The sequence below is a fragment of the Pipistrellus kuhlii genome, unplaced genomic scaffold (genome assembly GCF_014108245.1).
Source record: "Pipistrellus kuhlii isolate mPipKuh1 unplaced genomic scaffold, mPipKuh1.p scaffold_m20_p_4, whole genome shotgun sequence".
NCBI lineage: Eukaryota > Metazoa > Chordata > Mammalia > Chiroptera > Vespertilionidae > Pipistrellus > Pipistrellus kuhlii.
In genome coordinates this window covers 22,817,053-22,833,388 of record NW_023425540.1, presented here as the reverse complement: position 1 = coordinate 22,833,388, position 16,336 = coordinate 22,817,053, and the positions used below count along the sequence as shown (strand labels likewise).

The 16,336-nt window shown below is 40.6% G+C and overlaps 1 protein-coding gene across 2 annotated transcripts in view; it reads right to left on the bottom strand.

Moving 5' to 3' along the window:
• The window catches only part of MED10 (mediator complex subunit 10), a 49,089-nt gene extending 40,123 nt beyond the window's left edge, over positions 1–8,966 (bottom strand). Inside the window, exons 1-4 of one of the 2 annotated variants that reach the window (XM_036410153.2) lie at positions 8,761–8,962; positions 7,639–7,722; positions 4,634–4,736; positions 2,400–3,253 (exon numbers count right to left, since the gene is read on the bottom strand). In XM_036410153.2, the coding sequence (XP_036266046.1) occupies positions 3,155–3,253; positions 4,634–4,736; positions 7,639–7,722; positions 8,761–8,882 (408 nt within the window). In that variant the 5' untranslated portion in view covers positions 8,883–8,962 and the 3' untranslated portion in view covers positions 2,400–3,154. Of the gene's footprint in view, positions 1–2,399; positions 3,254–4,633; positions 4,737–7,638; positions 7,723–8,760 lie in introns of those variants that run through there. The other variant, XM_036410154.2, reaches the window with a different exon arrangement.
• Positions 8,967–16,336: the final 7,370 nt, after the last annotated feature.

Here is a 16,336-nt window from a genome sequence, read left to right as displayed (position 1 = left end):
GAACTTTCCTCCTGTGAGAATAGAACAGTCCTCTCTAAAGTCCAATGCAATTGTGATATTTCACTTCCATTCTGTCACACAATTGCTTTGTGCAGTTTCACTTGACCACTGCTGGATCCATGCATGATTCCCCAAATACCTAAACTTGTTTGTATCAGGCACACTGTAAATCCTAGAGCAAGCATGTCAAACTCACCATGAATATTTTTGCAGCCCAGCCAAATAACAGTATGTAAGAAACATTTTAATAAAAATCTCATAATTTTTACAATATCCCATTATACATAATCCTATATAATAAAAGGCTAATATGCAAGTCAACAAAATGGCAGAATGACCAGTTGCTATGACACACACTGACCACCAAGGGGGCAGACGCTCAACACAAGTACCACTCAGCCAGAAGCCTGGCTCACAACTGGCATGTGCAGTGGCAGTGGCAGTGGCAGGAGCCTCTCTCTGCAGCAGCTTTAAGAATGTTCAACTGCCAGCAGTCGGGACATCCCTCGCGGGCTCCCGAACCAAGGGTCCTCCCTGAGTGCACAAATTTCATGCACAGGGACTCTAGTTATTAATAACGAACTACAGTGTTCACTAATGACTGATTACTATAGTCATGTTGCATTAATTTCCCTTCCGCACCTTATAAAGAGGCACACCATTTCTCTCCACTAATACTAGCAGCGAATATTTTAGCAGCCCATCACCATGTCATTAATCTTGGACTGACTTGTTTGGTGTGTACGACAGGAAATATTTCGCTTTCAGAGAACAAGAAAAATAGGTTTATTTGCATTACACTTATTAATTTGTGCAGTTATTCAGTGTCTGCTAAGTTAATGACTTAAACCTTGTTTATTTGGCCTATGTTAACCTTTGAGTCTGACATGCTTTTCTTAGAGCAAAGGTACGAGTAAGGCTAGCATGATCCAGGCTCTTAGGAAAATTAGTTTCTGCTGTAACTTACAGTGCCTTTGATACTGAGTATCAAAGGAAAAATTAACAAATAGACCAGCTCTGCTCCCAGGTCTCAGTGAAGGTGAGCTAATGCATGTGCTTTTCCACTGCAACCTAGAATATGAGTGAAGTAGCCAGGTAGGGAGATGAAGCATGAAGGAAGGGAAGTGCTGTGTTGGGAGTACCAAAGATTAGCACCAGGGAAATAAAAATAGCAAGGAAATGGAGCATTTAGGAGACTTGGTGATGCCTCCAAAGGCAGAAATGGTGAGGAAGAAAAAGGAGGCAAGAATGATGGACCTGGACACCAGGCAAGGACACTTTCCGAGGGGGAGACACCAGAGATGTTTGGGTGGGAAAGATGTTGAGTCCAGCTTTAGGAACACTAAGCTGAAAGCACCTGGGAAACAGCCAAATGGAGAGGAACAGAAAGTTGGATTAAGGATGTGTAGGACTCCCTTAGCAGGCATGTATACAAACCTGAGGATCTTGGCATGGAGTGGAACTGGAGCCATGAGATGGATGAGCTCTCCCAGGGAGAAGGTATACAATGAAAGAGAACCACTGAGAAAACCCAACACTGAATTATTAGGTGGAGTGTGTTGGTTAGAAGTCAATGGAGAAAAGGACTCACTCGAGTGCAGCAGCCCTGGAGGAGTGGGGCCTAGAATCAGCATTTTTAACAAGCTCCCCAGTGGTCCCACCAGTGGGCAGATAACCTTGAAGAAACACTCACTCCAATTTGTATATAGCTTAGATTATCATAGGTAAACTCTTAATTAATGCTTGTTGAACAAACTTGTTTTTTAATAACAATATATATTGGCAACTTCTCCTTATCACTGCATATATTCTTTATTCTTTCATTCTTTTTAATCACTGTGTAGTACTCATCAAATGGATAAACCATAATTTAATCTAGCTACTATTTATGTATGTTCAACTTACCGCTTTTCCTTTTCCATTTTTTCCTATTATAATTTAACGATGAACATCTGCCTATTCTTTCATAAGTTAACCTTTTTCTTATTACTTAAGAGCTTTATATACAATAGATATTTAGCCCTTTGTCATACATAGCCATATTTTTCCTTAGCTTTTTGTCTTTGAGGTTTATATTGTGTTTTTGTAACTTCATGTTAGTTTGGGGTGTTTTAACATTTAGCCAAATGTATTCACTTTTTCCTATGCAGCTTCTTGGGTTTGTGGCATTTTTAAAAAGGACAGCTGCCACCTAACATCGCTGGGTCTTTAAAGAATCAAGCATTTGTATGTTCTGTCACTCCTTGGATCAATGGTACCTCTGTCACCTGGACGGAAAGGTGATTTCTGTACAGGCGAGTGGCAAGAAACAGAGCAGGCTATCTGGTTGTTCAGGGTTACCAAGTGACAATAGCAGTAGTTAGCATCTGGGTCGTCATTGACTACAATAATATCAATACTTCAACAAGCCATTCACACATTTTTTTTATTTGATAATAACACAATAAACTACCCTGGGACATTACTGATGTTCCCCATAGATGAACATTTGCCTTTGAAACTAATACCTCGTTATTTCAGAGCTTGAGGACTATAGAAAATTGGTGTGGCAACACTGAACAAGCGTAAATCCCATTATCCACTTCCAGAAGAACAAATTTTATGAATATTATTCACACTTTAGGGAAGTAATTACTGACTGTTTACAAGATGCATTGCACTACACTGTAAAAATGTTATAAAATAATTACATGGAATAAGTCATATAAGTACTTAAAAGACTTTATTATATGCTTATGTCTAATTGAAATCCATGTAAACAGTCACATTGAACACATTCTTTATGCACTATACTTGAAAATATAAAATACAAAACCAATTCCAGTACTTCTCATATTAAACCTTTTAATTTTTTTTAGCTTTCTTTGACATCATAATAAAATGAAAAAGTACGCAAACAGAAAAGTCTTAGGTAATATTTTTAAACACTTTACTTTATCTACCATATTTAATATTTCCAAGATAATTCTGCCATATAGGATCAAATGCATCACGCTCAAAGATGTATGCTCACCAGCCCTCTGCAAAGAGGGGCAGCTGGCAGCACAGCTCTACAAAGCCCTCTAGGCCTCCTGTCTCTGAGGCCGCTCAGTCACAAGCTGCCTGAAGGTCATGGTGACTCACAGCACTGGATGTTCAAAGAGGAAGGATGAAATTACGATGGGGGATGGTCCTCCCCTCGGATGCTTCGGTATTTAGCCATGTCTTCTGGAAAGACTTTAGAAAGCTCTTGAATCAACAGGCTTTTAAATTTCTAAGAAGAAAAATGTACACTGTCAAACAGCTTTGTTTGTGGCCCATCACCCAAGTTAAAGACTACTCCCACCCCTATAGCCCTCTGAAGGAACAGAATCTGCTTTGCCCTCATGCAAACCCATGTTCCATTGCAGCATGACCATTGCCCATGGATGCAATACTTGGTGAACCAGCTACAAATAAGACTTGCAACTATTGATATGTTACAGGTACATTAAGAACTACCGCAAAGAGAAATTCACCTTCAAATACATCTTCTTCCCTCCTGCTTCTAGGTGAAAACAAACCTTCCTATAGGGAGCCAGCCACACAGGTGGAAATGATTTTTGCACACAGCACACGTAACAGGAATCTTCAAATAATATTTAATTAATTATTTGAACCACATCACACACACAGTGTGCAAACAGCTCAATCAAAGCTTTCAGAGCACCTGGAAACCTGTCTACACCAAATGCCATGGCTTCCTGACCCTACTTATCTGCTTAACATTTGTTGTATGCTAATCTTAAAGGCAGTTAAGTACCTATCAGCACCTCAGAATCTTTCTTATACGCTACACTAAGAAGCTGTGTGGATATAAACAAAGATGTAATACTTACATAGGAGACTGCACTCCAACAGGATAATAAACACACACTGTGTAAAGGCAAGCCATAGGATGGCACAGTGACATTCACAAGTCTCAGACAAGTGATTCAAGTCTCAGACAAGTCTCACAGATGACACCTGTCACTGTCATCCTGAGTGTCTCTCTGCTTGCTCCTCACAGTGTCTGACCCTAAGAGGTCACAACAGAAATGGAAATAATGTGGCTGAGCCAGAATCAGGAATGGGGATGGAGAGGCAGAAGGGCTCATTGTATGACACCAGCAGAAATGGGAAACCAGAAAAGGATGGCACCATCCAATTAGAGGGAAAAAACAAACCACACAGGCTCCAATTGGGACCACATTTGAATGAATTTAAGTAAGAAAAAAAAAACATTTCCTGTTGTACATGCCTCATCAGACCTTTCCTAGACCTGATCACAGCAAAGAAACAGAGCAAGTTCTCTGTGGAGAACTGGGTGACAGGGAATATGGTATAAAGGAGTCTGGAGTCAGAAGCTAGAGATCAGCACCCGCGAAGAAAAACAGAATGAGGATTCAAGACTCCTCCAAACCAAAGAACCACAATTACAGGAAAAGTCCCAACAGAAGGCATCACTGATATTTAACTTGTTTACTACCTGATATACAATTCAGAAATCTCAACTGTGTAACGTAATAAAATAGATGATGTTTTACCAAAAATGGAAAAGAATCGCGAAGTCTATTAGCCAAATTTGCCTTTTAAGGTTTTGTGTCCTGACGTTTTCTGTTTATAGGAGCCTTACCTTCATCGTATCAATCTTCCCTTTAACTTGTTCATTTTTCGCCAGAGCTCTCTCCAGGCACTCTTTGGTGTAGAGTTGTGGGTTTCGACCTTGATCTATATACCTGGAAACAGTAAACATCTAATAAACACTCTCTTGGCTGATATCGAGTCTCAGTTTTCTTAAGGGAAGAAAAAAAATGAGTTGTATATAACTTCACATGGCCTGTTCAGAAGAAACGGTGTCGAGGAACCAGGTATGTTAGGATTCCTTCATTTATACAAGAATAGATGATGTGCTCTCATATTTCTTGTAATTACATGAACTCATAAAATCAAGCAATAATCACTTAATAACCTGGCAAGCTCCACAGCCACACCACCTCACATGTGCAGCATCGATGCCTCCCAAAGGCTTCATGGCCATTACCTTCTCTCTCATCCTCACAATCTTCAAGGTTAGGAAGCTCTTGGTAAGAGAGAAGTAAAAGTGGGCTAGGGCTTCTGGCCCAGAAACATGGGAGAGCCAAGGAGGGCCCTCCAAGATGCAGCCTACACCCCAGGTCCCCGTCCCCTTGGGGAACCTCTGTTGGGGGGACCTTGGGCTGCTGGAAGAGGTAGCCGGGCCCTGCTCACCCCAAGATTGCTTTTAAAACTGTTCCACTCTTTCGGTTCCATTAAATAACCTAAGTAACTTGAATTTAACAGACAGGGATTTCCTCTAATAATTACTTAACAGTATAAAACTGTTTCTTGAAATTTTTAACACTTGTCTCCAAAATATATTCATTATCCCAAAGATCTTACTAAGCATACTGCCTAGACAAATATGCACATTTTACCAGCTGTAGGCCACCTGCCTACTTCTGTACCCTGAAGACCTTCAAATCACTCAATTAAGTTGAATTATTCATTACAAAGCAACAAAAATTACCACTACCACCTAAGTCCGATTTATGTATTTTAATGCATCAGTTAAAAAAATGTATCACTTCATGCTGAGACCGGTTTGGCTCAAAGGATAGAGCGTCGGCTTGGGGACTGAAGGGTCCCGGGTTCGATTCCGGTCAAGGGCATGTACCTTGGTTGCAAGCATATCCCCAGTAGGGGGTGTGCAAGAGGCAGCTGATCGATGACTCTCTCTCATCGATGTTTCTAACTCTCTATCTCTCTCCATTCCTCTCTGTACAAAATCAATAAAATATATTTTAAAAAAATGTATCACTTCAGATGGAAGGCACTGTTAAGTTACTGTTAACAGCATAAAAACTGGCCTCTACTCATGGCAGACAGCAAAAATTAATAAAGTTCTAGAAATTCCATTGTATTGCAATGTTTTTTGAAATGATGGAATGAAGGAAGCAGAATTATGGTTAATTCTAAACAAAATCTGTCCATTTCTGGAGGAAAAAGAAACCTTCCAGGTTCAAGTGTCCTAAATAAACAACCAATCAACAGCAATATTCAGATTGGCCCCCACTTCTGCCAACACACAACCTCTGAGGTCAGGAAGTGCTGAACAGAAGGGCCTAGACTTACATCTTTATCTTTGTTACAGACACAATGTGTCTGCCAAGTGTATGTGAAGGCCACGGTGAGCCTGGAAACTCCTATTTCATGCAAAAATGACTAACTGTTTGTATCACTGCTTATTAGAGCCCCCAGGCCACCCATTCCCAATTCCCTAAGTGAGTCTCCACTGCCCCTTCTGCCCACCTGCTGGGGCTGGGACTGTGGCTGAGCTGGCTAAGGTCCCTCCCCTGTCCTTTAGCAATCTCTCCCCATCATCTTACTCTCATTTGTCCCTCTTTAATGACTCAAGTAGTTACCTGCACCTATCAGTACACCCATCCTGCACATCCATGACCAGAAGAGCACTGATGAGGAAGACAAAGTAGCCTCACCTTCCCACACTTCACAAGCCGGCATCATCACCAAGAGTCCAGAGCTGTAACACATGTACATGACCTTCACCCACCTGAAGCCAGAGAGCTCAGTGGGGCTGACTGAGAAAACATGACACCATGGCCAAAAGGTGAGGATGGGGCCAAGCCTGTGCAAACTGCAGCCTGAGTGTCCTATCTTTGTGGACGGCTGCTGAGCTGTTGTTACTTGGACTTGTAGCTCTAACTTCTGGGGATGTAAAATAACAACAGCTCTTCCTTTATTGTTCAAGGAAATTGGTGGTTTCCATTTGCAGTTATACCACAAAAAGGGCTAGCATGCTTTTGTAGATGGGAGCCAGATCCAGGAGGGAGAGGCTGTCTGTCAGGAAAACAGCACTGGTTGAGGAAGAAAAAGTCCAGGATTTTAGAATTAACTCTGACACTCACTAGTAAATAGCCCTCTGTAGTTACTTACCAGTTTCTTCACCTGTGAAATCAGGGGTGTGATAACCAAAACAGTGTGATAAAGCTTGGATTAAAGAAATGTAAGAAGTTTATTTCCTGGATGCATTCTCTGGGCCATAACTGTGGTAGGCACATATAAACTACTTACCTGGCCTAAGAAACATTTTTTTCAACAGTGTGTGTGTGTGTGTGTGTGTGTGTGTATATATATATATCCAACTCCTAGAAGTAGCAGTCCCAGGGCAGTATCAGAGATGTTAGGCCAGATTAATTTTCAGGTTGTTTCTGGCTATAATTTTTTAAAAATACAACCCTCTTAAGACTTTCTACCTCTTTTCTCTCTTTTTTTAAGTTAAAAAGGAAAGTTATATGGCTGTCCTTCTAGCTAAACAAAACTTTGCAGGTCTATGATGTTTTCCATATTTCATACACCTCTATTCACAAGTAACTCTTTTTCAACAACATTGAGATTTTTTAATTGCTAATCCCATCAGAACAGGAAACTCCATGTGGGTAGATGTATTTGCTTATTTTCTTCACTGGCCTATCTCCAAGCACCTAGGCTGTGCCTACAACATAGCAGCAGGCACTTAAACACCCATGACTGAAGCAGTCATTACACTGCAATTAAACAAGAATTATTTATACTTGAATGAATATCGGAAATGGTACTTACTCAAAAACTTCTAAAGGTACAGTAATATCATGAAGTTGCTGTCTGCACTTATCAATATCCTGTAAGCCAGTCACGATAAAATTCCTGGGGGGAAAGGCAAAAATGGGGGCATTTGGTTAACTCTCCATGATACCATGAGCACCACACCACCCACAAAAGCGATCCTTCCACATGCAGGTGTTACACATAGCTCATAACTTTTTGGTTACGTATCGGAATTACAAAACATCATCAGATCTCTGTTCATTTGCTTCCTAAACGAGTTACCAACCCCTTAAGAATCTAATGAAAAATATAAACCTTTTCTCAAAAACAATTACCGTGATGTGCATGTGATTTTGTGTGTGGGTTTCAGAGAACACAGGGGGTAGTGGACCCCAGCTTAAGAACCCATCATCCAAGTGTGGGGGGAAGAATGTCATCACTACCTGGTTGAATTTTAGTTCCCCTGGTGGGGAGCCTTCCTACATCACCAGGCTAATTCCACAGTTCTGAGTATGTAACACATGGTTGCAATTATATTTGTAAGCCCATCCTCCCTATAAAGCTGTGAGCTCTTCTCCAGAGCATTCTCTTTGTGTGTTTGCCTTGGTCCATCCCAAGGCCTAACGCTACGGCCAGAACACTGTAGCCCAAAAATCTCACCGCCCTCCATTCAATTCCTCCACATTCAGACCTATGCCGCAGGGGTGTCTGCAGCCCTGGCTTCCCGGGCCCGCTTCAGAGCACTCCCAGCGAAGCCCGCCTCCCGTCTGCACAGAGGCAGGCTCTGAATTCCCCAGACTTCAGGAGGAAACCCTGGGAGTCACAAGTGCGCAGGGAGAGGCTTAGATAATGAATGTGGCCCCGGTCCAGAAACTGTATTGTCTGGCATGAGAACATGGGCCCCAATGTCCCAGCAAGGCAAAGCGGGAAGGAGGCGGGCAACAGGCGGCAGCTGCGGCCCGCCCTGGCGCACAACCTAGGGCGGGAGGAGTCCGAGAAGGACCAGGAGGAACTTCCTCTGGGCCTGGTCCTCGCTCCTCGACCCCCTGGCTCCCGGCTCTCGGACCTCGGTCCCCCATCCCCGACCCCCATGCCGGCTCCCCGAGCGGACGCCGCCGGACTTGGGCCGCCACTTACAGTTTCTGGTTGAGCCCGGCCTGGCTGCTGGGCTGGAAGTCGCTGACGATGATGCCGAGCTGCCGGATGTTCTCCACGAACTTCTCCAGATGCTCCTCCAGGTGGTCGAACTTCTCCGCCATGGTCCCGCAGATGGCTGCACCTCCACAGGCGACGTCCGGCCCCGCCGCTTCCCGCTTCCGCCCGAGCCTACCACCACTTCCGGTTCCTCTAGGGGCGGGAGGAGGAGGAGGAGGCGGGATCTGGATCCTGGAGTGCCCTGGGGCGGGAGGGGCGGGCCTTACCTAAGCCCCGCCCAGAAGCCCTTAGCGGCACTGGTGAGCGGACACCCAGGTGTCAGTCATCAGGACTTGCCAGCGTGCATCCAGGGCCACAAAGGGATCTGACAGTTACCTGAGGTTAGAGGAAATAACACGAGGAAAAGGGGAAAAGCTCAGCAGCTAGGGCTTGGGGAGAGTAGCTTGTACCCACAATTAAAATGACTTTATTTTCTGGATATACAAATTACATGTTATCATTGTAAATAATTAAAACCAAAATAGATAAAAGTATAATGAAGAAAATGGAAACCCTGCGTCTTCCCCCCACCCCCTACTCCCAACACCACCACACATCTTTAAGATCTTGGAGACCATCCCTTCCTGCATTTCTTTATGCAAAGGTTGGGGGAGGCGGGTAAGGCTTCTCTCAGCTTTTCCTTCATACACCCTTAAGATGCTGTGCAGGATCCAGCAGGCCTGAAAGGCTGCTCAAGCTGGTCTTCAGACCTGTGATTTTCCCAGTAGTGTCTTGCCATCCCCAAGTGAATAAATTAGCAGCCAAGACGACTCACCTGGACTTAAACCCTAATGTCACAACTGAGGCCTTCCAGTACTAACTGCAGCCAGTCCCACCAGAGGTCTTGGTCCCCTCCATGCTCCACACAATGCAGCATCTTCACAAACCCCCATCTGGGTGAAAACCCTAAAGTTTTCATGAAGGAACCAATAAAGGCAGTTTCACTGCCCCTCAGTTGGAATCCTTGAGGATAGCTTCCCTTCTTTCCTCTTGTATGCAATTAGCCACCACCTCTTCTAAACGTTGCTTTTCTCAGGAAGGGAATGATCTCTCACTCAGCTCTTCGCTCCCTAATTCTTTCCACCTGCCTAGGTGAGGCAATTACCTCCTGGGCCAACTCTAATAAAACACCATGCGGTTTCCCTGTCAAGAATCATCTTTCCTACTTCACTAAGCTTTTAGTAATCTGAACTTCCATTTTGATCACATCACTCTTGCACTTAAGAAGTTCTTCTGCTCCTTCTTCTAGGACTATCCAATGTTTGCTCATACACTCACCTGACAACTCCTCCAGCCAGAGTGCTTCATTTTACTGAATATCATAATATTCAACACTGGTACTTTTCAGTTCTTAGAATAAAAAAAAACTGAAGACGCTCCTTTTCTAAATAATCTGCAACCTTCTCCCAGCTGTTACCAGAAATGGAAACTCAGAGAAGGTAGATAATTTGTAAACTTATTGAATCAGGGACTGAATCCATGTGTGGTGAACATAACTGACAAGGGAAGTCTCTGTTCCCACTCTGAGTACACAGAAATGTTATGTAAAACACCTCCATCCCAATTTAATGACAATTAACTTCAGGGGAATTTTAAAACAAGGTAGAAATAAAATATCTGAGAAAAGGAAAAAGTATATCTGGGGAAAGGTCAGAATATGAAATTAACACTATTTCTCAATATTGTAAGAAAAAAGAGAGATATTGATGCAACTTAGGTTTTATTAAATATGTGTTTTTTAATTTACGTTATCTCTGTAGTAGAATATGTAACTTTCAAACTAATAGAGGGCTAAAAGAAAACAATTTGATAGAAGGTAAGAAAAAGAGAGAATAAGTGAAGCACAGAACAAGCATGGAAGCAAAAAAGCACAAAATAAGATGAAAGAATTAAAGATAAATATCATGATTAATGTAAACAAATGTTACTAGTTTAAAAGAGAGATTCTCTCAGATAGAAGTATTTTCTTTTGTTGCTATTTCAATCTAGCTATGTGGTTTTTCAAATGAACACCTAAAACAAACATACATAAAAGTTAAAATAAAGGGAAAAATTAGAATAAGATATGCCAGGCAACCAAAAGAAAATTGTTAAAACATATAATATTAAAAATTAATGGAAATGTAAAATGGTTTTTTAATTATTTTAAATATATTTTTACGTATTTGAGAGAGAGGAAAGGAGAGAGAGAAACATCAATGATGAGAGAGAAACATTGATCATCTGCCTCCTGCATGCCCCCCAACTAGGGATTGAGCCTGCAACCCAGGCATGTGTCCTTACTAGGAATCAAACCATGATTTCCTGGTTCATGGATCCATGGTAAATCACTGAGCCACACCAACTGGGCTAAATTAACTTTTTTAATGATAAAGGGAAAAGTTCACCAAGATAATATACTAATGTCAAACTGAAGCAATTAACAACATAGTCTTATAATATCAAGCCCACAATTTGACAAATTATGAGGGACTATTAAAAAATCCATAATCAGCCAAAACCGGTTTGGCTCAGTGTTTAGAGTAGGGGTGTCGAACTCAATCAGAGAAGGGGCCAAAATCTAAAATCCAGCCTAAATCGCGGGCCGACTGGTTTACTGAACAGTCATAAACTGTCATTGTGATGGAAACGCAGCGGAGTGCAGTGATGACAACACGGTGCGGGCCACATTGCAAGGCCTGGCGGGATGGATTTGGCCCGCGGGCCTTGTGTTTGACACATGTGGTTTAGAGCGTCAGCTTGCAGACTGAAAGGTCCCAGGTTTGATTCCGGTCAAGGGCATATACCTTGGTTGTGGACACATCCCCAGTAGGAGGTGTGCAAGCTGATCCATGATTCTTTCTCATCGATGTTTCTAACTCTCTCTCCCTCTCCCTTCCTCTCTGTAAAAAAATCAATAAAATATATATATTTTTAAAATCCATAATCATAACAAGAAATTTGGACTACCTGTATCAGAAAAATAATAAATCAAGTGGACCAAAAATATATTTAAAAATATGAAAACTTGAATAATATAATTAATAAATGTGATCTGAGAAAAATAGCGAAGTCTGAAAACAAATTGCATCCAATCACATATAGAATATTTATAACATTTCACCATTTGCTAGATCATAAAGATAGTTTTAGCAAATTCTAAATTTTATTACGTAGACCAGATTTTGGGACCTCAATGTAACAACAGTGGAAGTCAATGAAGTTGATTGCTTTTTAGATATACATACACACCCACACAGATATTTGAAAACCAAAACACACTCTTTGAAATCATTTATGGGTGTACATACATCTGAATTTGTAGAGGCAAGATCCTATTTATACCTGTCATAAAGACATACTTAATAAAACCTAAGTTACATCTATGTCTAACTCTGGTATAATTATTAATAGCACTTCCTTTTACTCACTATCAATTGTCTCAGTTTGGTTGATACATTATATGTCATCTTAAGTAAAGGGGAAATTGTAAAATATTTGGAACTGAATAACAAGTTCTTCTTATCAAACTTTGGCTTTGTTTCTAAAGTGATACTTTGTGGGAAAATAGCCAGGAAACAATAAGCTATGGTTTCAACTCCAAAAGAAAAATAAAGGAGCAAGAGAAAAATCAAAAAGCTTAAAATTATATATTATAGAAAGGAGTGATTAAAGCAAAGACATATACTGATGAAAATAAAAATGTTTCACTAGTTTTCTTTCTATTTTCAGGAGCTAGAAAGATGAACAGTAAAGAAAACTTAAAAAGCCAAGTATATGTACTTTTGGCAAGTCCCATCAGGGAGGCAGAGAGAAGGGAGAGAATGGAATGATGAAACATAATCCATTTGCAGTGAAACTTGATGTTCATGTTTTGTTTGTTTGTTTTGATATTCATATTTTGAAAGTTTGGAAGATACTGAAAAGTTTCTAGGAAACTACCAAAAATTAACTTAATAAATACTAGGAAGTCAGAATAGATCCTAACCTTTCAATAAACTGGTCAGTGGTCAAATTCTCTTTTAAAGAACCGAAAGGCATCAAGCCCTGGCAGCTTCTTGCATTAGATTGTCTAAACAAATGAACACATCCCAGCTCATTTTTAAAGGGTTGTGTAACTTTGATATGAAAATCAGATAGCAAGGACAGTGGGGTAGGAGGAAGGAAGAAAAGAAAATATAGTGCAATCTTCCTTCTGAGAGTGGGTGAAAAAAAATCCTAAATAAAACATAAGCAAATTGAATCAAATATCGTGTGTCAGCTATCTATTGTTACATAGCAAACCTCCCTAAAACTTAGTGGCTTAAAACAACCACTGTATTCCTATTTGCTCCCAAATCTGCAATGTAGCCTGTGCATGGCATTCACAACTTCTTGTCACATTGGTGGTGGTGGCCTCACTGGGACTAGAGGATCTGCTTTCAATGTGGCTGGCTCACCATGTGAGTTCAGCTGACTTGTAGACTAAAGACCACGGTCCCACTCCATGTTAGTCTCTCTGTGGGCTTTTAGGGGTTTCTCACCTCATCATGGTTGGATTCCAGGAGCACATTGCTCAAGAGAAGCAGACAGAAGCTGCACTATCTTTTATGACCTACTCTTAGAAGTCCCACCAAGAGCCTTGGCACATTTAGATTTCCGAAGAGGGAGCCTAAACCCAACCTGTCCATGGAAGAAGCAAATCACATTGTTGGAAGAACAGGTAACATGGAAAGTCTTCTTAAAGCCATTCTCAGATAATACAACCTGTCACATTTCATATTGCAAAAAATTATAATGATCTACGGGCCTTTTCCTAGGACTGCACGAATGGTTAAACATCTTCACATCTTTTCTATAATTAAGTCCATGAAAGAGTAAAAGAAAAATACCCCCAGTAGATTTAAAAAGTAGACATTTGATAAAATGCAACCCAAATTCATGATTAATTAAAAAAAGAAACCTCTAAGAAAATTGAGTATAGGAAGAAATGTTCTGAATCTAATAAAAGATAAATAGGTAGTAAACTCTTGCAGAAGGCAGCACTTAATGATGAAACTGTCACCCCAACTATTCAGGATTACTTTACACTGGAGTTCCAGTCAGCTTAGAGACAGTCATGAAAGTAAGTAGCACATGGTTATTCTTTATGTCCTTGCTATTGTCTGCCTTTATTTTGACATTGAATCTCCTGAATTGTCATTAAAATTTATTTTTCATACCTAAGCTTCCCGATTATATTTTAGACATTTTGAGGACAGCAACCTAAACTTACATATTCCTCAGAGTCCCAAGTATATGCAAACTAGCTCAATAAATGATTTTTTTTATTATTTAAAGGCTACAGGGAAAGGAGACAAAGGAAGAAGCACTTTTCCACTATGAATGTAACTCCTCTAGAAGTTATTCTTGTATGTGTGGGAAGAACCTGGCAGCAACTTGCTTTCCAAATAATTGAGAGAAATGGGTTCTTCTGCAGTTTTGACTTATGGTTCATCTGCTGTGCCCCTCTCCTATGTCTTTTGTTTGTTGTTTCAGCATTTACTAGGTTGTTTCTCTTTACTCCTGTAACTGCCTGTATCGCCTGCAAGGCCCAGTTTCTGACAGCAGTGGAGATGTCCACACTGCTGCTTTTCTCTGCCTAATAACAGTCATCCTGGTCTGTTATGCCACTTTTGTATTAATTTCCTGGGCCTACTGCAAGCAAATGTCACAGACCAGGTGGGCTTAAACAACATAAATGTATTCTCTCACAGGTCTGGAGGCCAGAGCTCTGAGTTCAAGTTGTTGGCAGGGTTGGTTCCTAGTGGTTCCTTCTAAGACTAAGGCAGAATCTGTTCCAGGCCTCTCCCTTGACTTCTGGTGGTTTGATGGCAATCTTTGGGGTTCCTTGGATTGTGGAAGCATCACCCTGATCGCTGCCTACATGCCTCATGGCCTTCTCCCCATGTGTCTGTCTCAGAATTTTCCCCTTTCCCCCAGTCATTTTGGATTAGAGCTCACCCTGATGATCTGATTTTAAACCAGTCATAACTACAAAGACCCTATTTAAAATAAAAAAAAATAAAAAAAAAAAAGTCACATTCTGAGGTACAGGGAGTTAGGATTCCAACTTATCTTTTTTTCCAGGACACAATTCAACCTTCCTCTTCTGTTCAGAAACACTAGCCCCAGCTCTGCATTGTGACTGTGATATTCGTTATTCGATATTCGTGTCAGGTCCTAATTAGTGCAATTATGGTATCAATCCCTACATTTCAGCTCCAATTTTCATTTCTATAAACTTTTTCCTTCCTTTTGCCTCTTATTTGCATTGGCTAGAGAGAGAATAGAAATTGAGGTTTTAAAGTCTGACTTTGAAACCATCCCAAATATGGAACCATTGAGATCAACTGAATACACAGGACTTTAAAAGCATTTCTAAAGCACTTATCTCACAGTTCTCCAAAATTATTGCTCCATTGACTATTCTCTACTGAAATAAAAGGCATTCAAAACCCACTAAAATCTACATTTGAAATTCACCCTTTGCCTCCTTAAATATCTAAGTAGTGACTGCTTTCCATTAACAGCCTAAATACTGTTGATTTGTTTGCAAGAACCATTTAAAAATGTTAATACCCCCAGGCTCCAAATGTAAATGAAATTAGGCTGAAAAATTCCAGCAAGTCAGGTGTACCTGGTAGGATACTGCATGCAGAAAGCCCTCCGAGCTCTGTTGACGGTAGACCTGGCTGCTTATTCTCCCTCCCTCGACATGACCTGCCACTGGGAAATTTCCTTACTGCTAAATCTTTGTGACCTTGGAATCTGGAGGCTGGTTTTGGGTTTGTTTGGGATTTTTTTCATTCACTTTATTGTTGCTCTGTCAGCACTCATGGCCCTTTGTGATGCCATTTGGAGCATCTTTTTGCCATTCATTCTAATTTATTCTGAGAACTAGATTCAGCTTAATTTTTTTTTTAATGCAGCTATCCTGCCAAGAGGGCAAAACAGCTGGTTTCTGCTTTTCACTTTGCGGATTTTCAGCACATTAGCCATTGTAGCTGAGGGAAGATGTATAACTCTGTTGTTTTAATGATGATGATGATGATGATGATGATGATGATGATGGTCTTGATCATACAGATGAGAATAGCAATTTATATAGATTATCTTATTTATTCTTCATAACCCTAAGAGAAAGCATAACTCTAATTTGCACCATGAATGGTCAGCTATAAGCCAAAAAATTTCCCTAAATAGACAATTGGGAGGCAGAATAATTCTAGCTGGTAGAGTATGCTGATATTGTTTTTCCACAAGAGCCACACTGATACATGAATATTCAAATAAATTAGATTTACCCCTCATTCTAGTAGGTTCACATATCAATGAGAGGGCATGACTTGTGCAATAAAAAATATAAATTGTGTCTTGTTTTTGCATTATTAAGTACTAAGAAACAGCAAATTTTTCTTCATTTTCTTTTACATGCAACATTTGTGGTTCTACCTTGGAATTCTGGGTAATGAAAGTATAACAATATTTTAAAAACTACAAAATGAGATTACACTTATAA